The following is a 25367-nucleotide window of genomic DNA, read 5'->3' on the forward strand; positions in this document are numbered from 1 at the left end:
AACAATTAACTTTTTTGTCGAAAGATGGCAATAATACTTTCGAATATAATCACAAAAAAGGAGTAAAAGGATAAGTCATTTGTACAAAAATAACAGAAATAAAGTTATTTTAAGTAAACATTTTAATTGTATTTAATATACACTCACCGGCCACTTTATTAGATATACCTGTCCAACTGCTTGTTAATACAAATTTCTAATCAGCTAATCACATGACAAGAACTGAGTGCATTTAGGCATGTAGACATGGTGAAGATGATCTGCTGCAGTTCAAATCAAGCATCAGAATGGAGAAGAAAAGTTATTTTGACGACTTTGAATGTGACATGGCTGTTGGTGCCAGACGGGCTGGTCTAAGTATTTCAGAAACTGCTAATATACTGGGATTTTCATGCACAACCATCACTAGGGTTTACAGAAAATGGTCAGAAAAAGAGAAAATATCCAGTGAGCTGCAGTTCTGTGGGTGCAAATGCCTTGTTGATGCCAAAGGTCAGAGAAGAATGGCCAGACTGGTTCCAGTTGATAGAAAGGCAACAGTAACTCAAATAACCACTCGTTACAACACATCAAAACTTGCGGCGGATGGGCTACAGCAGCAGAAGACCACACCGGGTGCCAATCCTGTCAACTAAGAACAGGAAACTGAAGCTACACTTTACACAGGCTCACCAAAAATGGACAATAGAAGATTGGAAAAATGTTGCCTGGTCTAACGAGTCTCGATTTCTGAAACAAAATTCGGATGGTAGGATCAGAATTCTGCATCAACAACACGAAAGCATGGATCCATCCTGCCTTGTATCAATGGTCAGGCTGGTGGTGGTGGTGTAATGTGTAGGGAATATTTTTTGGCACACTTTGGGCCCATTAGTACCAATTGAGCATCATGTCAATCCCAAAGCCTACCTTAGTATTATATGCAGACCATGTCCATTCCTTTATGACCACAATGTACCCCATCTTCTAATGCCTAATTGCAGCAGGATAACGCGCCACGTCATAAAGTGCAAATCATTTTAGATTGGTTTCTTGAACATGACAATGAGATCACTGTACTAAAAAGGCCTACACAGTCACCAGAACTCAATCCAATAGAGCACCTTTGGGATATGGTGGAATGGGAGAATGGTATCATGGATGTGCAGTCGACAAATCTGCAGAAAATGCATGATGCTATCATGTCAACATGGACCAAAATCTCTGAGAAATATTTTCACTGGCTTGTTGAATCTATGCCATGAAGGTAAGGCAGTTCCGAAGGCAAAATGTACTAGTAAGATGAACCTAGTAAAGTGGCTGGTTAGTACACATACCAAAAAGAACAGCTTCTCTTCTCACACACATTAATAATTCCTACATAATCCTTCATACACATTAACATATCTACAGCTATATATATATACACACACACACACACACACACACACACACACACATATATATATGTGTGTGTGTGTGTATATAATGATTCATCCAGCTGATGTGTAATGAAGAGAAGAGGCTCAAGTGAAGGGTCTGAAGTGTTGCAGAAAGTGATGATAGCTATGGTCTGAAACCAGGAGAAGGAAGAGAGATGGTGAGAGAAAGAGGAGAGGCAGAGATCGGATAAAAAGGAAACATGCTTGCTTCGCAGTCGAGGAAGAATTTCTCTCTGCAAACATCCCTGGGAATGTTTAACGTTCCAGTGAAACCCACCTCATCATTCCACCATCTGGAATGTCTCTGTCTCTCTCTCTCTCACACGCGCGCGCGCACACACACACACACACACACACACACACACACACACACACACACACACACAGAGAAAGAGAGAGAGAGAGAGAGAGAGAGAGAGAGAGAGAGAGACAGACTTCAACACCTCGTCTGCTCTCAACTTAATTAATTATTAACATAAAGCAACAGTGTCTATATTAGAGATGAATAAGAGGAACCAGTGACAGTTTATTAATACACCCAATAAAAAGAAGTAAAAATAAATGTATTAAGAGTATATAAGCGACCAATGTTTGTAGCAACTGCAACATTCTTAATTTGACAAAAACAAGATCCTGAGGAAGGAAGTACAGAGTGCGCAGACTGAGCTCACTATCTTGTCCCATCTTAATTTACAAGCTGCACATTTTCTGAAAGTTTTTAGTCCACTTGAAATTCTAAGTCTTTTTAACTTATGTAACGATGAACGCTTACAAACGCAGATCAATTATATCTATAATCACATTTTTATTTGCATCAATCTAAAGTCAACAAGCAGTGATTTTACTTTGGCATCTGATGCATTTCGGAAGGAAACAGGATATTTAATGAGTATAAAACTCCTTGATTGGATCATGAAAAGTGGATGTTACATAAAACAATGGCGCCGGTTGGTTAGAAAGAAGCTATAAAATAATGTAAAAAAAAAATATTAAGAGATTGTGACATCAACTGAACAAGAAGGTTGTTTACGAGGCAAAGCATGTTACAATAAATGAAATAAAGATATAACATTTCTTTGGAATAAGCTAGCCCAATATAGTCAGGGTTGTCTATTTATGCAAATGTGACTTATCGCAATGTCCGAGTGTGCAATAGTCACACATAATCTGCAATGCCAAGATGCGATTAAAATCCATCAGAAAATACAGTTTACTACATAGTGGCATCATTTTAAATTTAAACCTTGGAATGAAAGTTAATTATTTGCATTTGTTTTTAAGGCCTGTCACTAAGCATTTCATTTTAACACATTTAGGCACAATAAATCAAACGTTTGTACTAGAGATGTCTAGATCCAATCAAGTGATCGGAAATCGGACCAGATCACGCAGTTTCAGACTCGATTAGAATTGAACTTTACGTTCCGATTAGGACTCGAATACATGTATTTTTATTATTTTATAACATGTTAATAGTTATGCGATGGTGCAGAATTAGACCTCACACAGAAACAGCAACATGTGTGGCATGACATCAATATGTTGCAGAGACGCTATTGGTTAAATGCCAGCAAAGTAGAACACGAAAGCAGCGTAAAGCTGAAATCACAAGTATGTCTGCGGTCTGGAGGTATTATAAAGTTGATGATGACAACATTGCCATAGCAAACTGTAAGATACGTAAACTTGGCACTGCACGGGGTGGAACGGAAAATGCTACTTTTAACACAACAAACAAACAGAGTTGCTTAATGTTAAAATAAGGCGAATTAAATAAAAAATAAGGAACATCCTGGATATGTTTCTTTACTCTTGTTTATTCTTTTTTATGTATTATAGAAGTATTGGATCACATTTCAGTATTGGTAGATAGTTAAAATCAAATGATTGGAGGGCAAAAAAACCTGATCAGGACATCGCTAGTTTACCTTAAAGATGAATTGTACATTTCTATAATTATTTACTCAATGAAAACGAGTGTTATTATTACATTATACAGAGATATTTTCATTTTTGCTGCTGAATATTGTTAGACTCCCCAGAAATTTATATTTAAATTTGCTTGTATTTTTGTTTTATTTTATGCATATTATATTATCATATGCTACCTTACAAAATTATGCAAAACAACCTAAAATTCTGCAATCTTTACAAAGAGATATTGAAGTCATCTGTTGAAATTGTGCTCATATTGCAATATAAAGTGCACAGCATAACTGAATAAAATTAATAATTTTCTCCATTTCTCAGTGAATATAGGCAATGTATTTTGCTGCATTTAAACAAAACAGATTTATTAAACAGATATATTTATCAAAATAATATTTTAATCACCAAACATGTTTAGAAATGTTTTATTTTTTGCTTCTGTTGATTTTTCATCTTTCTTAAATTTGTATTTACTATTTTCTCTAACATATAAATTTGGGTGTACTAGTTTTGGGACCGTTAGCCCAAGTTATTTTGTTAGATAAGCCCCAGATTTGGCTTCAGTACTGTCTAATCTAATGTATATGCACAAATATAATATTGTGTAGCTTCCTATTAAAAATGAATTTAAAACATAGATTTGTGAGGGGTGCACTAGGGCTGAGCAACTAGGGCTCGATTAATTGAACATTTTAACTCGATTAAGATTAATGAACAATTATTTAATTTATTTCCTTTTTTTGCCTTTATAGTTTAGTGACAGGTTTTGTACAGTAAACATGCTCACATAATAGTGAGTGCATTCCTTGATTTTAACATAACTAAAGGAAACACCCTATCTACTAACTATAATTATTTATTGAACATTAACATTAAACAAATGAAATAAAACACATATTGTCTAAAAGGACACATAATGTCCAATTTTTTCTTATAAAAACGTGAAAATTAATAACTTGCACTCTTGAAAACAAATAAATTAGTTTCAGTGTTTTTCATATTAAAAGTAGGTATAGGGTTCCTGTAGTATAGTAGAGTATGCGACAGCGATAAGGCTGCACCGGACCATATGCGCATGCACAACGCAGAAATATGAACCAGCCAGAGCGGGGTTAAATGATTCCACACATGATAGGGAAAGTAGTAGAAAAAATTAATCAGGAAAAAATAGATTGATTACAAGTTCTGAATGTCTTACAAGTTCTGAATGTGTTAATTACTTTCTGATTAATTACCTAGCCCTAGGGTGTACCTATATATGCTGAACACAGTATATCGCAGTAAGTTTTTTTTCAATATCGTGCAGCCCTTAAATGTACATACCTTGAATATTTGGATTTTTTTTTAAATTCTTTTTAACGAGTAATACTGAACAATGGTATTTTTCTTCAACAGCAGTTAATTCAATTAATAACCTGAGTTTCTTTTGAATAAGCCGGATCAAAGACTACAGTTGATAAAGTTTATGCACGTTAATTAAAATGTCAATAATATTAAAATTCTGCCTTTAAACGTGACGTCCCTCTGACTGAACTCCTTCATTTATTCAAGAGGTTTCTAGATCAGGAACGATGCCAAATTGCCAAAGGGAAATGCACTCAAGCATTTAACAAAACACACCATCAATCTCTCAGCTGAGAAATTCACAGCTCTAGTTAATAAAGTGCCATTCCTCGTGCTATGCAGTGACAGATCAATATTTCTGAGAGATGTATATAGTGAATGGGCAAAGTGTAATGCAGCCAATCCTCATTCCTGCGTATGAGTTTCATCAGCCTGGCTGTAAATCAGTCGCAAAGTGAAATTTCAATGCATCGGCCCCAACACAGATGTTCATTTATGAATGGAGTGATTCACGGCCACTAACGCACACTTATCAATTCATCAGATGCGAAACAATGCGTGAACTCGTATAAATAGACACGAAGCCGCTGTACGGCAGTGAAACACAGATAAAAGCTTGGCTTAGATTCTGTCAATGTTTATCTCCTTCCTGTCTCGAAGCAAACTAAAAAAAGGTTTGACTGGTTTCTGTGACACTCTTGAAATTTGCATCAGTAGTTTAGTACGTCAGATAACATCAGCTACTCGAAACCAAGAACACCGATCACTTGACAGAAATGCTTTACCTGCTGAGAGTAAAGAAAAAGACGAGAAGAACTGAACACTGCAAAAAACAAATGGTATAAATGCTTCAACTACAATAAAAACAAAAAATATATATTGTTTAATAATAATTGGGGTGCCAATATATGGGAAATATCTTATTATTATGCTATTGTGATAATGCACTATGAAGAATTAAATGGGATTTATGTGCTCTGTCAATCTGAACACTATTTTGATTTATGTCTGGCAGATTTGTTTTATTTACACAGCAAATGTTAAAAAAAAAGAAAAATAAAACTAATAAATGTTGTTTAACTTTATTAAAAAGCCATAGAACCTCCCTTTAGCTGCGGTCACAATGGACTTTTCTACCCCTAGACTTTGATTCATATGCACGCTAATGAATCAGATGGGAAACGCAAGCTTTTGCGTCAAGTTTCGCAGATCGCGGTGTTGGAAAGTTCAAGCTTAGTGAACTCTGACGTGCGAAATCGCATCACTTGACTGCGTGAGACCAATCAAGGATCAAAACATGACCTTTCTGGACAGAAACTTAAAATATGAACCAATCGCTCGCTTTTTTTTAATGTTTTAATATCTTTTTTAATCCCGCCCCTTTTTTGCAGCGCCGTACAACAGATTTTTGCACGCTCAAACTCTAGTGTGACTGCAGCTTTTCTCTGGGGTGTGTGTGTGTGTGTGTGTGTGTGTGTGTGTGTGTGTGTGTGTGTGTGTGTGTTCGAGGTTGAAGTGGGACACATAACCAACCAGTGATGATGATTGGTGTATTGATAAACGGGTTGTAACTGAAAATGTAATGACTGGCTTAAACAGAGCCAGTGTTGGGTATGTTACTTTAAAAAAGTAATAGATCAAAAATAACTGACTACTACTGGTAAATTGTTGTCTTATTACACTACTAATAACTTGATATAAAAGTAATCAGATTTCTAATTATTTTGAAGTTACTTTTAAAACGTATAAAAATTACAAAATAAACTGCAGCTCTTTCAGTAATTTAATAAATCACTAAAAAACCTTACAATGGGTTTAACAAAGCAGCTTGACATATCTAAAAGACTTTCACAGACAGTTGGCCCAAAACTTAAAATCATTTACTTTATCTTCACTTGTTCCCAACCAACCTATTTTTTTTTAACACAAAACAAGACATTTTGAAGAAAACTTGATACCTGTAACAACTGACATTAATAGAATAAAAAGCACTGCAGTGGTTGGGTGTTCCATGTTTTTCTAAGGTAATTAGTCTCCCGAAATGTGAATATTCCATACAAAGCATGAAGCTGATCGGTCAGTTCTTGTCACATGACTCGAGATTTTAATTGGTTCCCCTGGAAAATGTGAGCGTGTGCAATATGCAATATGCGCTCCTAGTATGTGTGCCTCCATTGAAAATAACGAACTTGCGCATACAAAAGACGTGATATTTGAAAGGCCCCATAAGCAGCTTTGCTTCTCTTCACATTCAGATGATACCTTAACCCCAGATCCTGCACAAAAATCCAATTTAGCCTGTTTAGGATGAGTTGGTATGCCGTATTTTTGGGCACGGATGTTCTTCTTGAGTATTGATGTAGAATCCTTTCCATTCAAGTGCTTGAACTAGTTGCTGGTCAAGTTAGGAGCTGTCGAAAGTTCTTCAGAGATATAGATCGTATTTCAGAGCAATATTTTTTGTTTTCACACACAATGAAATCAAAGTAATGTCTGTATTTCCACTTAAAGCAATCACTCTTTTCAGCAGCCATTTCAACTCGCTTTCTCCAGCAATTTAAAAGTGAATGCTCATTAACTGATTCTGCAGCGGAAAACATGATTCAAAAGCAGCATTTTTTCTTCTAAAAACTATATTTATAATGCAAGTAATGCAATTACATTGACTTTTAATTTTGTAAATGTAATTCTTTACACTACTACATTCCCTAAAAATGTAATTAGAGTACTGTGGAACGCGTTACACCTAACTCTAGATACAGCATATTTCCATCGATTGTCAATCAGAGGAAGAGTAGTGCGGGTCCATACAAGCACACGCACAGTCAGTCGCACATACCAATGACCAGGAGTTAGAACAATGGTAAATACAAGTTCAAAAGTAGCGTTTGCAAACTAGAAAGATAAGAGCTGCTTTTCCTTTAAAGTTATAAACTATCTATTGTGTTTTAATTGTGCAACTATAGGAATGATGATATTTATAATGATATGCTGAATTTCTCATGTTGTCCCACAACAACAATAACCTAATGCAGATTAATGTACATTGTTTTATATTTGTTTTATAGTCATATAAAAAATGTGAATTTTTTCTTAAAGTACCGCAATAGTTCCTTTCCCTGGTAATTAGTTACTTTTATAATTATGTAACTCAGTTACTATTTGTGTAAGAAAACTAGTAACTATAATTACTCTTTAAAAGGAATGTGCCTAAGACTACTTTTTAAAGTTTCTTATCACTTTCAATTTGATTAAAAAAAAAACCAACTAACCAAATTAATACAAATGTACCATAATACATAGCGAAAGTACTGTTATACAGTGATAACAATAAAAGTTTCAGTCCTTGGTTTCCCACAGTTCTTAGATAGATGATTAGGGTCCTCGATGTAACTGAATAAAACAAAAAAAGCTCTTTTTCAGATGCATTTTCAACTTGGCAGGAGTCAGACAGCTCTGCTTGTTCCCCTCGATCCAACTGTGTGTGGCTTTTTTGTGTGTGGCTCCAAAGGGCAAGATAGTAGCTAATTTAGGCCGGAGAAGCAAAGAGCAGTGGTCTGAGGGTGACAGAAAGCCGTCTGATAGCGGGAAAGGGAGGTGACATGGTTAGTACCAGCAACCGCTGCTCTGCCCTTATCAAGGCGTCTGGAAGAGCCGGACAAAGCGGCTTCAACAGGCATCTGTGCCACAAACACCTTCTTCGCATCACGAATGGCTGGAAGATAAAGACAGCACTGAGAAGTGATCTGTAGAGCTCAATGGAGACACAGAGCTAAAAAGCATTGATAAAATGACGGCAAGAAAACAAGTGAATATGAATCAACAGAGAGAAGCAGTGTTAAAATAGCTTCTCTTCCACTAACTCTCAAAGGACTTCTGGAAAAGTAACGACTTTCTAAAGGGCTTGGTTCCCACAGAAGACAAGCTTCCAGCTCTACAGGATGCATACATTATCATTCCCATGACACGTGGCCCTTTTCTTCCATTCTGCTTTTCTTTTTCTGTGTCACGTTTGTGCATTCTTGTTCTCTGAATCACATGCAGACTCAGTAAGTGGTGAAAGGACTGCCTGTTTTTTTGATGTTTTATCATCTTTCAAGCGGTCTTTAAATGAGGCAAAAGTAAACGTGCAAGAGAATACCAATTTTACAAAGCCCAAACGTGACAGAGAAACCAAAATGTTAGCTTGGATGCGTCTAGACATTAAACATCACGCGATGAAAAATAATCCACCATCCAGACATGACCATGTCCAAGAAGAGCCTCTCCACCTAAACCATTTAAACAACTGAAAAACAGGACATACTCAACCCATTTGACTTTAACCCAGATAGCAAGTCGTCGGCTCTCCCTCTGGCAGAACGAGAGCTCAAAATAGCAGTTAAGTTTAGATGTTATCGCTCTTCGTGTCTGGTGCAGCGGATGCCTCTTGAATGACTAGACAATTTTCTGAGAAGCGGATCGTGACTTTCTTTGGAGGACGACAATATAGGTGGTCAGACGTATGGAACAGCACATCAATATTTAATTGGACATGCTGAGAGTCCTGTGTCATGCTTTCCGTGAACTTGCATACAAAAACAAGAAAGAAAGCAAAGCCGAGAGGTGAAGTGGATATGATTGGATCCGTCAGTTGAGCAAAAAGACAAATATTAGCCGTCAAAAACACTTTTGTAAACTGTCAAAACACAGCAATCACGCCAACTAAGGCACAATAGTCATTGTTCTCAGCTAATCCCAATTCTCTTCACGAATGTCTGGGAATTCAGCATACTACAATCCGTCAAATCCTATCTTTCCTTTGAGAAGGGTTCCTCATGGTTTTGACTACTAACAAGCTCGACAGGTTTAGTGCGATGCATGTCCTCATAGTCTGATGAAAGCTACACGACCACAACCATGTCTCTTTTATCCATTTTCAATCACTTTCCTGATTTCTTTGAGAGGAGTGTCTAAATGAGGGTGTATGCATGCTCTTTCAAGCTAATATTGTGAAATATTCTCATGCAATTTAAGTAAGGACATAAAAGGAGACAATACGGAGTGCAGTTTTGCCTTCTGATTGGATAGCTGTAACACTGATTTGTCTTTTTGAATCAGGAAGGATTAAAGAGAAAAAGTTTGTTTTGCCTCAATATACTTTTTCAAGTATTTTATAATGTAATTTATATTCATATATGATGCAACAACAACATACTTAAACACTTCATGTTTCAGTGTCCAGTGACTCTAGCTTCGTTGCTAAATAGCTAACATGGATTTTTTTTGAGAGAATAGCTGTGTTTATGTGCTTTAGGAAGGCTGAAAAACAGCATAGATTTGTACAGCACTGAGTCCACTAGATCCTTTCAGAGGTGCACTCAGCTCTGTGAATATCAACTCCTCCAGAAACTATAGCTGGGTGACAGAGGCTTTCAGACTGAGCTGAGTCCAGTTTCATGAACTGTTGTCCTGTGTTGGCAAGAGCATTTCCCTTTAGGAAACCATCAACAGGCACTACGTCATAATCACTCCCTTACAAGTGCAAGCTCATGATTGGTTAACATTGCGCGAATGTCCGCTAAAGTTCAGATTTACCAACTTGAGTGATTCATGCAAAACGTGTGATAAGCGCTACAGCTCAACTCGCGCCACATTATTTGCGCTGCCTCATTCGCGCAGAACACCGAATGTCTATTCATGTCTTTGCATTGACTGAACATGTAAATCATACGCGCTTGACATTTCATGTGGGTCTGTTGTAAATGCAATATTAGGACGCATTCACATAACATATCTGAAAGCGCATGGAAAGCACGAGTCATGTCCCTTTCAACCCAGATGATGAAAAGCTGACAAAACATTGTTGCAGCTCTAATATAAGTTTTATTTATGGAAAAAATTAATAAGCACTGCAGTGCTTGGGTGTTGAGTTTATCTGAAGTTATAAGTCCACCGAAATGTGTATATTACATACACAGTAAAGCTAATTAATTAGTTCTTTTCACAAGACTCATGGTGCGATTGCAGCATTCTGAAAAGTTGAGATATTTTCAACTTGGTATGCCTGGAATATGCGAGCTCATTGCTCTTAAGATGGGTGCACAAGCCGTGTGCCTCCATTGGAAATAACAAACTTGCACACGAGCAAAAGAAGCAATGTGAACGGCCCCTTTAGAAGACTTTCACTTTTGCATGCCTGCCGTGCACCTGGATTCATTTGACAGCAGTTTGGTTCGTTTGAATAATGTGATTGCTGCTGCTTTCTGAACTCAAGTGCGCACTCGTAAATTGTACCCCAGTCTGCCTGAAAGGTTGGTTTGAGGTACAGTCAGGTATGGAAACAGAGACCAGCAACAAGAAGATGGAGATCCTTCTTGTCAAATATTACCAAAATTACCCAACTCTACACTTTGTGCGAGCAATAATTAAAATATGGAAGGCGACAATTACAAAGTTGTCAACCACATGGACTCAAAATGAGACTCTCCCAAAGTGGACTGATGCATGAGAAAGGGCACAAGGTATTGTGGAAAGATTGAGAAAGAAAAGTTGGTAAGTGGTAAAATTATTTGAATGCTTCAACACTGGAGAGGAAGTGGGGGTGTGAGAGAAAAGGCCCACTATAAGCCAATGTTGTTTGTATAATTAATACCCTGAGACACAATCAGAGCCTCATATTCAACAAAAATCCCTGTCACACCAAAAGTTTTCAAAGTCTGTCTATGAGTTCATCTGCGACTTTCTGAATGTATAACCCAGTCACTCCAAACAGGCTGAGGCATCTCACTGGAATGCAGGCCTCCTTCCTCCCTGTCTCTCCCTCTGTTACCCTGCTTCCCCTCACACTATCTGCGGACCGGCCCAGCCTTGCCCAGCCCGTCTGCAGCCATGTTTTGTCTCCAGTTATAGGGCCGCACGCTCTTGTTCGCAGCATTGTTCGTCAGTAAACAAAAGGCTTCCTTTCTCTCTGCCACTCCTTCCAACTTTGCTTCTTAAAACAGTACGGGAAAGACGGCGGAGGAAAGGAGAGAAGGGTGGAGAGGTCGAGTCGTTGTTAGTGGAGAGCTAGGTGTAATCTCGAATTCGCTTCCTGCTAACACACTCTCCAGTTTCCCCCCTTTCGTGATTTTCGTGAGTAAGGAAGGATTTAGTTTTACTTTCTCACTCACAGGATTGGTATCTCATTCATTAGGTCGCGTCTTGGCATCCTGTTTGGCTGAGCTCGCATCTGAATCAAAATGTGGGCTTATCAACGGAGAACCAAATGACCAGTCAAGATACCGCTGCCATAAGTGCTTCAAGACATTATCCGATGGCATCATAGTTCTGGATTCCATTTTCCACCTCCTCTTCTACAATGTCAATGGTCAATCTCTTAGTCACAGGTCTGAAAGACCACTTAGTCACAAATTGTAGACCACATAAAACTACAAGCAAGCACAAGAGACTTAAGGACCATCAGTGGCTACGCTGGAATTCCCTTGTGGTTGCCATCCTAGACCGTGAATCATTTCTTTATGGTTAAATATCAAGGGATTAGCCTATGCTGGTAGGGGAAGCTTGCATGAAGCAGACGAGAACTAATCTTTATTTTTCACAGTCATTTTGAGAGCAGATTCTGTTGATCTAATTGAAAATCTGCGGAAAGTCCTTTTCAATAGTGTTATGACTACAAAACCCACTACAGACACTGAATGGTGGAAGAGACTGAAGAAGAGATCCTCAAGAGCAGTATGAGAGCAGTTTATGCATTCAAAACAAGAGCCTGACTATATATGCATTTTTGCTGCTGTAACATTCAGAAATTTTAGTTGTTAGTTGTACTTTAAGGCCCGTTTCCACTGAGTGGTACGGTGCATTTCGGTGTGCTTTTATGGCTGTTTCCACTGTCAAAAGGTACCAAAAAACAAATGTACCGTACTACTTTTTGGGTACCCTTTTAGAAGTTCGACAAAAGGGTAGCAAAGGCGGAGCAAGACAAGGAGCTGAATGCTACGGTTTACAGAGAAACCTCACTAGCGTGACTACACAAGGTGGAGAATGAAAACAAAGGCAGGGCCATTTTTAAATGCACAGCAGAGACATTACACCGCAAAAATATATACAAATAATAACAAGCCATAGTCAACCCAAGCTTAAACAAACCTTGTTGTCTTATTAAACAACCCCAAAGCCAAGAAAAAGAGCAGAATCTTCCCTGTGCACCATAGTTGTTAACAAGGCCATTTAATGCGCAGGCAGTTTCGCTTTCTCAGGTGAGCTCGCAGCAGGTCTATATTTAAATATTAAATTTCTTAAGCTGATAATAATAATGTGCACATGATTATTGATGTGCTTCTGATATCTGATCCTTTCAGAAACAGATAACCGACAGAGTGATGCATGAAAAAAATCAAAGGAGAAGCTGGAAAAAACAATAGGAGCAAATGATTCTTTTAGCAACCTAAATCATGAACAAACCGCCATACATGTGCGGATGAAGATTAAAGATACAGATGTTTGCACTGACTGTGGGCTATATGTTGCGTGTTGTTTTTGAACCCAAATTAGGACTAAATGTATGATGTGTGTTGTTTTTCTGTAAGTGGTAACATATCGGAGCCTGTAAGGGGCTTTATGTGTTCATATACGTTGCATTTATTTATTTATTTAGTAGAATTGCAGATGTTAGAGTAGTCTATTTTGATATACAGATCTTTAATTGGAACAACTCAGCTCTGCAGGCTCTCATTAATGAAATGAAGCAGTTCTAAAGTATGGAAAAAATGCTCCGTAACAAAGCCATGTCAAATTATTAGATTAAATCGACAATTTCAAAAGCATAAACTATTTGCATGAGCTGTAAGACAAGAAGGTCAGCTTTCCTCTGCTAAGAGAAAATCATAATTGGTTGTTTTCAATAAAAAAAAAAACACCACACAAATTGTTCAGAAGAGCTTTGATGTTGGTAATTTATCCTTTATCTGAAGCAAAACCTCCAGATTTGATTCAACCCAATCATTCTGGAAGTACAAAAAGGCCAATATTTGTCTGATTGTTCACGCTCAGGTTGAAGGGAAGTGAAGTTACCTTATGATGACCTAAATTAACAAAGGTATGCGTGATGCTTCATCTAATCACACAAGGAAGTATGTTGTTAAATAGAATCCAACCTACAGCAATCCTATTCAATGACGGCTGCTCTGGTGTTAACAAAAAATACCCAACTGGACTGGATAATTCTCTCAAGTGCAAAAGGATACACATATCACATATCTACATGTTCATCTCACAAAAAACAGAAATGACACAAAATAATCCCAACGACAAAAAGGCATCTCTTTCAGGAGATACACAAAACTCTGAAACGTGGCAGGGAAACCCAAAGACTCGGACCATATAACCCAGACCTTTAACACTTCAACAAAAAGGAAAAACCACTAGGAGCAGACGTCGTGCACCAGTGGAGGAAGGTCTGGGGTAGTGGGCTCAGACTAAACAACACAGACCTCAGGAAGCCTGGACGAATGCCTAGGTGCACTTGGAGCTGCTACAGGTAAACATTACGATCTGTTCCCAAACGAGACCACCGCTGTGTGTGGCTCCGCAAACGGACCTTGAATTTACAGAGTTCACGTCTAATCTGTTCACGCACCGCTAAGGTTTAAGAGGTCTGAAAGAGCATAAAATTGCAATCCATCACTTTTAGGGCATCGATGTGATTAATTATGAACATGCAACTAATTTAAAAGGGAAGTTCAGCCAAAAAAAAAAAAAAATCTGTCATTGTTTACTTACCAATCACTTGTAGCAAATCTGTTTGACTTTCTCTTATCTATTGAACACAACAGATGTTTTGAAGAAAGCTAAAAAACCTTTACTATTAAATTGAATAGTAGGACAAACAAATAATATGGAAGTCAATTGGTACATATTTCCAACTTTCTTCAAAATAGAAAGAAAACAAAGAAACTCAAAGGTTTGGAACCAGTTGAGGGAAATCCAAAAAAAGTGAGTAAATTTTAATTTTTTTGGTGAACTGGATTTTCCAGAAGGGAATGGATAATTAAACAGTGTGTCAAAAGACGACGACGCATACTTTAATCTATTGCCATTCATCAATTGAATTCCCAGTAGAGACAAAGCCTGGCATGCTTTTCCAACTGTAAACCATTAATGGCTTCTATCTGATCAACACAGCAGTACTTTCCCATCTGAATCCACCATAAACAGCATGTAGTTTAGCGGAGTTAATTTTCCTAACAATCCATCAGTGTCATCTATTATAAACAGCACTGCTCTTAAATATCTACTAATAGAGTCAAAGTGCAGGAGAGGAGTACAAAAGACCCATTTTGGCCAATAAGGGTTACACCAGATGGTTGACTACAATAGAGAGAAAAAAAACAACAACTTTTTAATCGGATTTAATCATTTGTAAAATGTTTTCAGATAAACCAATTTGACAAACTGTAAATGTAAAACTAATATTTTCCTAAAAAATATGAATATATTTAATGCCCTTTGATTTTGAGTTCACTTTTCAAGCATACATGTTTGTGATTAAAATAATCTTGCAACATTTGCATTTGTGTGACTATTTATTTAGTTGATGACATAAGTGAAACTCAGAAAAACCTGTCTATATTATTTCTATATGTCCTCTCAAAATAAACTAAAAGGTATTATACAGCATTTAAATGGAAATACAGGCCAATCATTTCCAAAACAAAAAGATTTTCTAAGAATCCATTCATAAAACCAATATAATTTGTATTTGAAAAGCCCAATGGCCAGGATAGCAAATTAGGCCAATATGACCTAACAAATCGCTAATGTGATCTCCAACACAGCTGTAGGTCTAAATACCGGATTAGAAACAGACATTAAGTTGAGGTGAGCAGCATGTTAGGAGATCAGGCAGAGGTCAGAAGTCTGCTGTCAAACACAGACAATTAGATTAAGTGTGCTTATGCTAGTTGGCATGACATTTTGTGACATCATGGTTTAAAGCACAGGTGTTAAAACAAGGGCCAATTGGGCTAAATGTCACCTTAAAAAAATGTGTTAAACCTGGGCGTATTCATGACACCTGCTCCTCTGGACCTGCTGAAGTCAAGAATAACATTCAGACTGCTTTAATGAGGAATACTGAGGCTAAATTAAGCAAATAAAACATGTATAAAAATGTATACAAAATTAGATTTTTAAAATATATTTATAAAAAAAAGGTTTAATAAGGCAAGATAATAAAATTTCACATTTAAATATAAATGATTGTAAATTAAATATTAAATTACACAGTTCAAAAGTGTAAATAATTAACAAATAAAAGTGGAATATTAAAACAGCAATGAAACTCCAATGTAACATGTAATCCTATGTAAACAAGTGACTGAATGTTTTCTTTTGAATTTGGAGTGGTCTCAATATTGATAAAAAAACATTTTCACCTGACAATTTAGCAGTTATATCTCACAATTCTGAGGACTTCTCACAATTGTGAAACAAACTAATTTTTGAGAATCCTGAGCTCATATCCTTTAATTATGATATTCTATAATTCAACAATTTAATAATTCTAACTTAAAGAAATAAAATTTTTTTTTATTTGCATTATCTTTCCATTTTGATTGCAAGGTTAAGTAAAAACTGTGCAAACACAAGTCTACAAAAAGAGCGACAAAAAAGCCTCTGAATTAATTTTTTCTAAAAATTGTGAATTCATTTCTCACAATTGGATGTTTATAGACAAGAAATCCCTGCTTTATTTCGCCTAATTCAAATAACATATCTCTTTTTTGTCAGAACTGTGAGACAAAATTGCATTTGACTGTTTTCACTCAAGAATAGTGAGAAAATTAGTCAGAATTAAAATAAATAGTAAAGCAAAAGCCTGGAAACAACTCTTATTGGAAGAGAGAGCAAAAAAGAAAGAAGCTAAAGCCTATAGCATGTGCCATATAAAACAAACCATAAAAAATCTTCTAATGCACAGATGTTTACATTTAATGCATCCAAATGTTTACTATATTAAAAAAAAGAAGAAAAAAACATCCCTCCTGACCACAAAACTGTGAGAAATGTCTTAAAAGCTGTTCTTGATCTACAGAATTAAAGAGTGCTAATGAGGAATGTCTGGCCAAATGTTTTCATTTTCAGCCAGACATGCAGTGGAAGTCATATGCAGACTTGTCTCAGCTGGCATCGGACCACAAGTCAGTTCCTGATCCTGGATCGCATTTCCAATCTGGTCAATCAAGGTCTTTTTTTGTTTAAAGAAAAACAGACAGCATTATTGCTATGAGACAAAAAAAAAAACTAAATGCTTCACACATCTTCACACCTGGTCTGAACTATTGCACAGCGCAGTCAGATTTGTATTTAAACAGCCTGCGTCTGCGTTTCTGTCGCAGCTGTCCTGCTTATCTGGCCTTTGCAGTTCAGATGCAGTGGCTTGTAAGCACAACCAACTCGGCCTCTGCCTTCCAGCAAAGCAGCTGAACCAACAGGAAATCCAGTCTCAGTCTATTAATTGGTGGAACAATTTCAATCATTCGAGGGCTCTCAGTCGGAGAAGAAAAACGTTTACAAATGGTGTGCAATTATTGCACTTTCTTTTCGGCTGCTTTCGATTTGTTGTTTTTTTCCCCCCTCCTGCCCTTTAAACTCTTCGCTAGAACGCAATTCGGAAATTTGGCAGCCAAGTCGACAGCCATATGCAGCTAAACATGCTGTTTTTACCAGCCGCTCCGTCTGGAGGTCCACATGGCTGAAATGACTTCCACTGCATTTCATTAACTGTTACATCACAATTAGACAAGGACAACTGTCTGCGTCTGACGCTGACAAATAAACACTTCACTCTTCACTGTTCACAAAAACAGTCAATGTCTGATTGAATGAGTGTTTTCATGTTGGACCCTTTTCACATTTCCTGGTTTTTCAGTATCTGAAGTCTTCATAGTTGGGTAAACTCAGGATGCTTTAGACTTTTTTTCGTAACCAAGCATGTTTCCCCAGTTAGCTCAGGTTATTTGGCATATGCAAATCCAGCAATTGTGCTCGGATCTGTGCTAAAACAATCAGTCTGGCACAGGCGTCCAGTCTGCACGCTGGAATACAACGCTATTATGTCATGGCCGTGACGCAGCTTCAAAAATTCGTTTCAAACCGGAAGTACGAATTTGCTTGAAATAACGCAAAAACAACCAATTTACACTTTTTAGTGAAATATAGGTGTCCTTGTCCTAATAGTGTTTTTAGCAGTGTGGGACACATATACGACTGTCAACAGCTCAAAAAATGTGTTTTGGTGTTTCGTGACCCTTTAATGACCAGGACTTAAATAAAGTCTGTTCAAGTCCACAATTCCAAGTCTATACAAAATTTCGCATTTTAACCAACAGTACAGCTACACAAAGCCTATTGCTGTTTTACCACGTTTGAGAATAACAATAATAGCCCACTCATATTAACCTTTATTTTATATCTACAGAATCATGAGATAATCGTGATCTTGATTTTAGGCAAAAATCAAAAATAAAATCGCGATTCTCATTTTAGTCAGAATCGTGCAGCTCTAGTTGACAGGTTAGTTAAATGTCTATTGAAAGAGCAGTATCAGCAGATATTAAGCAGACAGTCTATTAATACTCAAATGGATTATCAAAATAAAGTGTTACTGGTCAATTAGCCAAAAACTGTAAACTTTTTATGCATTTTGCCTTTTCATTTACACGAAAACAGCATTCTTGTGACTGAAAACTCTTAAATCTGACAATGTGTTTTGAATTGGAAGTTTCTGAAAATAATGCTGTTGTGGTGTCTCAAAACAAGAATTTTTGAAACTGATGACATCATGTGTGTACACACAGTACTTCTTAGGAAAGTGTTGGCAAGTGCAGATTAACCGTATAGTAGTGTGTGGATTAACTTCACATTGAAACCAAAGGCAGAGACGCATTATGCACACATATGACATGCATATGAGTGTAAAGCCGGTGGCACTTAATTACTTTCTTAATCACTTTAAAGGTGACAGTGCCAAATACAGACCTGGCATACTTAACACAGCATTTTTGTTCATTTTTCACAAATGTGGCAACGTGAATAATTTTGAAAATGTTGCTATTTAAATCTGAAACAAACAAAAAAAATCTTATTTCGCCTACATCAATGTCATAAACAAAGATGAGAACAGGGCTCGAAATTAACCTTTTTGCTTGGTAGCACCGGTGCTCCTAACTTTAAAAATTTAGGCGCATCAGCCAAAATTTAGTCGCACCCACCAATTATGAGCACCGTTACTACAAGTTTTATACAAACATATTGGTTGTATTTGAAATCAACACTAATCAAACTAACAAGCAAAAAAATTCATATATAACGTTATATGCAAGCGTGAGGAAAATAAGTCTCAACAAAATCCCATTATCACAAGAAAATAGATTTTATAACATAACTGAGTGACTAAAGCATACACGGAGCGCTCACCGGCCCTGCACGCACTGCTTGAATTAACGTGTTTACGGTATAACTAGTAAGATGTGTCATTATTTGTAACTGTAGATGCCATGGTGTCTAAAACAAAACAAAACAAAATAAAACAAAAAAGTGTTATGTTATCTTTATTCTCATCTTAAGCGCTTTACAATGTTTCGCGGTAGTAGCTCTCTCTGTCATCCGAAGCCAGAAGGCGCTGAGTGATTGACAGCTGATATTAACCAATCATTCGCGTTCAGTGTTAGAGCAGTGGGCCAATAAGAAGAGCGCGAAGGCGGGGCAAGCATTACGGACTTGGATTTGTTTACTGCAGCAAGTTGACATGACAACTGTTTTAAACCATTCCCGAGCGCTGCGTTTCGCGTTTCAAGTGCAGACAAAGAGCTTAGAGATGCATTCTGCGTGAATGTCTCCCGAATCCGCGCATGTGCTGAACATTTTGCAGTAAAAATTGGTCGCACACTACAATTTTAAGCACTCGCAGAAATGCTTCTAAATATATTTCAAGGTCGCATAGATAAAATTTCGGGCGCATATGCGACCAAAATGGTCGCAATTTCGAGCCCTGTGAGAAGCAGGTTCATAGTCCATACATTTTTGATAAAAGCTTCAGAAGGCGAGTGTTTTATCTTCTGAATAAAGTGCACTACTAGATCAATTGATGAGAATGTATTGTTGAAGTAAAATACTGGATGATCATTTTAAACAGAACACTATATTTATAATCCTTCTATAAAGTCTAAAAATAAAATCAAAAAATAAAAACAACTGTAATTGTTTTATATATATATATATATATATATATATATATATATATATATATATATATATATATATATATATATATATATATATATATATATATATATATATATATATATGACTGAATAGAGGCATAAAGAAAATCACTGAGCAAAAGAAACAGAAGATGCCAAACCGCGCGGTGAGTCACACAGCAAACCTCTACATGACTGCTCGTCTCTCATGGACATGAAGGGCATTTCCCTGGCAGAAAAAGTGATGGCGAATTCAGTCACACTGAACGCATGAGAAAAGTGATGGATAACTTCAGGGAATTCTACACAGATTCTCCATGTCTGTGGATATGACATCTCGTCATCCTTTTAACAAGTTCTTTCTGTTTCTTCAATCAAGGAATAATTTTGCTGCTTGTTCAAACTAATTATTTAAAATGAGCTGAATCAACGCAACTCTTGTTTTTTTGGAGGGGGACAACTTAATTGTTTTATGTTCAATCCACTTAAATTTGGGAAAACTTGATTAACTTAATCAATTTGTGTTAGGACAATGTTAAGAAATTTTGTGGAACCCAGCATTTTTTCAGTATACCGTTTTGCTAAAACAGGGCTTCTGCAGGTTTCGTCAAATCAAATTTAAGATTTTGACCCAATAAAAAAAAGGTCATTCACAGCCACTAGACTTTTCTGACAGGGTATTCCACTGTCATCGGGTGACAGATGTGAAAGTATGTTGTGGGACTGCAAGAATTATTGTTAGGGATTATAGATAGCAAAATTCAGCGGTTTTTATTTTAATGGAGGTTTTTTGAAGGTAAAACATGAACGCTATTATGAATGTATTAAAACATAAAAATTCATAATAATGACAAAAAAATACTAATTTGGGCATATCCTGACTTCCGTGTTCAGCCAGGCTGCACTTTTTAATACCTAAAAGTCTTTTGACTACTGGGCTAGACTTAAACACGCAAGATTAAAGATGTCGATTTTATTAGATCTGTAAACTAAATATATATTTTTTAATTGTAGTTTTTATTTTTATATTGAATTTGCACTCAACAAACGCCTCTCACCACAACACCACTCCTGTCTGCAAAGTCCTATTGAAATATATAACTAATATTAATACATTTATTAATTACTAAGCAAGCAATGATAAGGTCATGCGGTGGCGCAGTGGGTAGCACGATCGCCTCACAGCAAGCAGGTCGCTGTTTCGAGCCTCAGCTGGGTCAGTTGGCATTTCTGTGTGGAGTTTGCATGCTCTCTCGTGTTTAAGTGGGTTTCCCCCAAGTGCTTGAAGGGGCGGGTTGGGGCTGGAAGGGCAAATGCTGGATAAGTTGGCGATTCATTCCACTGTGGCAACCCCAGATTAATAAAGGGATAAGGTTGAAAAGAAAATGAATGAATGAATGAATGAATGAATAAGCAATGATATCAGCTTAATGCCATCATAAACAGACATTGAAAACACCCCGCTGCAGTAAACGTAACACTACAGCTTTAATTGTCCTGTCCTTTCTATGTCATTCCAACAGACTCAGCGCAAGCTTAAATATTTAATTTGGCTGCTCACAGTGAGTGGAAAGACTTGGAATTTGCCGGAGAGCTGATCCTGGAGGCACATCAAACATGGCCACTGTCATTGCCACAACTTCCACTCCTGTTTGTTTAGCTGTTTGTATTGAAACCGCTCAAACCAAATAAAGGTGACCTAGAGGATCACTGCAGAAATGTTGTCATCTACTAGCAATAACAAGACTGAGACAGGGTCAGAAAGCATGAGATTTTCTTCATCCTAAACATGGTTTGGTAAACAAAAATGAACTAGCTAAAGTGCACTTGACTATGTGCGCCTCAATCAGTTTCCTTGATTGTGAGTATACACATATTAAAGCACTTAAAAGGACCACTCATTACACAATGGGACAATGCTGCCTATATCTGGCAACATGACCTTGTACAATGTTACTAATGATATTTAAAAACAACAGGAGGTTTATGCTTAGCACTTTAAAAGAAGAGAGAGAGAGTGCATCAATGCTCCTTGTTTTACTGTGCATTGTGGATCTTTGAAGAATTAAATAATTTGAATAATTTGAACCATCTATAGAAGAATGTCCAATCTTTTATTTTCCATTCTTAGACGGCGATTAAACAGGACTTTGAGTAAATAATGACTAACAGGACAAAGGTTTGTTTGGAATTATTTGTTTTGAATTTGTTTCAAGAGTAGTAATAAACTTGCCAAGTTGAACTTAAAGATCCTTTTTACAAGGGATTTAATAGTTTTGTGGCAACAGTGTGGGAATATAGCTAGCTTCTAAAGGTGAAAATTAATTCATTCTATTTTTTATAATAACAGTTTATAAAAACAGTGCAGAAACACTTTGCCATTTTCCCTTTGTACATGTCATCAGAACGGGAAAGTCCCACCCATTAGTGAGGATATCTCCTAATTTAAAGCAACAAAACAAGAGCCCCAGGACTTTGGGCAACCAAAATCTACACCGGGCATAATCTAGTTAGATTTTGGTTGCCAAACTGAAAAAACAATAGCCCCGGAACTTTGCGCCACCAGATTTTGCGAGCCCAGCACAAAAGTTTTGTTGTGGTTTCACTTGGTTTCATTGAAATACAAAACAACCAAAATCTATCTAAACCATGCACAGTGTAGATTTTGGTAGCCTGACTGAAAAAACAATAGCCCTGGGACTTCGGGCTGCAAGATTGCACATGTGCCCTGCACATAAGTTTTGTTGTGGTTACATTTGGCATCTTTGACCTGCGAAAACTAAGCTTTTTGATAATGCTTAAGGCCCTGTTAAGCGCCATGATCCTAAATGTAAATTGTACATTTAAATTTAAATGTAAATAAAAATCAGTCAAATTCTGGTGCTAACAGTATTACACTAATCGGTAATTTTAACCTTAATTTCTTCTAAGTAAGAAACTAAAAATAACTTTTCCCGAGCAAATCAGAATGTTTGAAGAAAGTTTGTAAATGTTTGGCTTATGAAATTCACATTAACATACTTCAAAAATATGCATCAGCCACTCTAAAGTCATCATCCTACTAAAACACGAGCTTTAGCATTTAAATGTTTTAACCAAAGAAGATGTCTTAATTAAAAAAAAAAGGTTGCATTATAGTACAACTAGGCTAATCTCCAATATAGTGCAGCACTGAAAACCGGTGAGAAGCTGAGAGATGACAGCAGGTCAGTCATTGTAAAAGTTTTATCCTCTTTCCAACCCATGGCGAAGTGAAAATAGCTCATTTAAGGGTGCAACAGCAACCAGGGAGGAAAATGAGCTTTCTGTATGCACGAGCCAGACATCTCAAGAGCCCCACAGACAAATCTTCAAGTGTCTCAGACTGCAGCTTCCTCCCACAACCACAGTGCTGGGTCATGATGAATACTACAACATCCTGCTGCATACTTGGAGGTTGATTTCACTGCACAGTCCACTTCATTGTGGAATGCATTCCCTGAGGTCATGAACAGACACTTTTATGCAGACGGCTAGATAATCGTGAACTGATTCAATTTACATTTTTTGGTTCTTTAATGTTGGGTCTCGTCGCCAATTGGTGGGTCCTTAAAGCACAATGGCCAACATAACCGAGAGGTTAACAGGAAACAGCAGCGCTCACAGGAAACACAACTTACTTTATGTTTGCATAAATTGCTCATCTTTTAAAGTAACAGCCATTCAGTGTAGCTAAAATAAAATCATTTAAGTCAGATAAAATAGCATTTCAAATCATGTTAAACTTAGCATGCAGGTGAACAAAAGAAATATTTGTAAAATATATATAGCTAACATAAACATAAATCATAGTATGTCTTTCTACTGTTAGTCAAATCACACTGATAAAGTGTATACGAGTAGTAGTTTGCCTATATTGTGAAGATTTGTATAATTTATAAAACAAGTAATTTTTTTGTTTCAGATAATGAATATGTAAGAATTTTTACATTTATTTTTAATACTTTTAGACAATAGCTAAAGTCTGTTCAAGAACATTACGAATAAAAGCATGTGGATAATTATAATACTAAACAACTGAAAAATATGTTAACTATGAAATTTGAAAAAACCAAACTCGTGCTTTAAACGCATGCATTAATCAGTAGACTGTTATTAATAGTTATTGCTAAGTTGTTGTAACAAATATACATACAGATGCATATATATATATATATATATATATATATATATATATATATATATATATATATATATATATATATATATATAAACATTTAACAGTGTAACTTTTCTATGGTAAATACTATATTAACGCATGTTCTGCCGCACTCTTCCATCTAATAAAGCAACGTGTAATATCCATTCTCACTAGTTAGTAGTATTTAGTGTAGTCTACAGTACTAATTGGTGCAAACATTTTCAAACACAATTGAGATAAACACTCGCAGATTAGCATTGCAGTGACTGAAACAACGTGATTTCTTACATTTTGCATTTGGGGCAACGGGCTACATAAAGCAAGCTTAAGAATTCAATTCATGCCAATAAGCCGTATTCTTCGCGAAGCCAATCGTCCACATCAGCAGCTGCGCGTATTTAAACGATAATCACAACGCAACCAAAAGAATGTAAACAATTGAAGCTAAAGAAATGTAATTGTTGCGTTCGCGCTCCATTGAGGCTCCATTATGACGTTGTCCAACCTGCTAAAGAACGCAACGCTGCAACAAAACGCCAGTTTCAGTCATACTATCACCATAACCCAAAACATATTATCTGACAAATAAACACACTCGCAGAGCTCTTCAAAGCGAAGGTTCACGGTAAAAGGCAGAAAACTACAATGACTTACAGCAATAGCTGTTAGCCAGCTAGCCAGTTTCAGATGAAACTGTACGATGTCGCATATTCCTTACCTGTTAAACGCAACTTAACGGGTCCATTCCTTCTAACTCCTTGATTAGACATGTCCTTGACCCTTATCCAGGCTGACTACTACAAAAAACGGGTCGAATGTGTTACAGAGTTGCTTTTTGGTTCCCCTCAACGCCAGTTTCACAGTGAACAGAAAATAATGGAGTCACGGTCCTGTGGCCCGGATGTGCACAGCCCTGCCATGTCTGCATACATACACACGCTTTAACGCGCTCCTCGTATTTCTACCGTCTGTGAAAGTAAATCCACGACGTCCCCTCAAAAGATCCGCTTACAGAGACCTCCCGAAGTTTAACATATTTTCCACGAACAAACAGCTTTCGGCGTCTACTGCCATTCCAAGACCTTGAGGGAAAAGTTGTATCGCTTATGGGCGACCGATTTGAGGAAATGTGGTTTGCAAGGTGTCTGTGGAGCCGCTTAAACCGCCCAGACTGTGACATCAGACCTACTTGATATTCATAGTGCTGTAGGATATACACTTATTTCACTTGGCGGTTAACATCAGTCTTTC

General features: G+C 36.9%; 2 protein-coding genes across 3 annotated transcripts in view; one reads left to right on the forward strand and one right to left on the reverse strand.

Moving 5' to 3' along the window:
• smurf2 (SMAD specific E3 ubiquitin protein ligase 2) overlaps positions 1–25050 on the reverse strand; it is an 85329-nt gene extending 60279 nt beyond the window's left edge. Inside the window, exon 1 of one of the 2 annotated variants that reach the window (XM_087242965.1) lies at positions 24835–25050. In XM_087242965.1, coding sequence (XP_087099091.1) covers positions 24835–24886 — 52 coding nt within the window. In that variant the 5' untranslated portion in view covers positions 24887–25050. 2 annotated transcript variants of the gene reach the window in all.
• LOC147845623 (uncharacterized) overlaps positions 1–25367 on the forward strand; it is an 807608-nt gene that overhangs the window by 711068 nt on the left and 71173 nt on the right. The gene's annotated exons all lie outside the window — the stretch shown is intronic.

The sequence above is a fragment of the Danio rerio genome, chromosome 3 (genome assembly GCF_052040795.2).
Source record: "Danio rerio strain M-AB ecotype USA chromosome 3, GRCz13ab, whole genome shotgun sequence".
Taxonomy (NCBI): domain Eukaryota; kingdom Metazoa; phylum Chordata; class Actinopteri; order Cypriniformes; family Danionidae; genus Danio; species Danio rerio.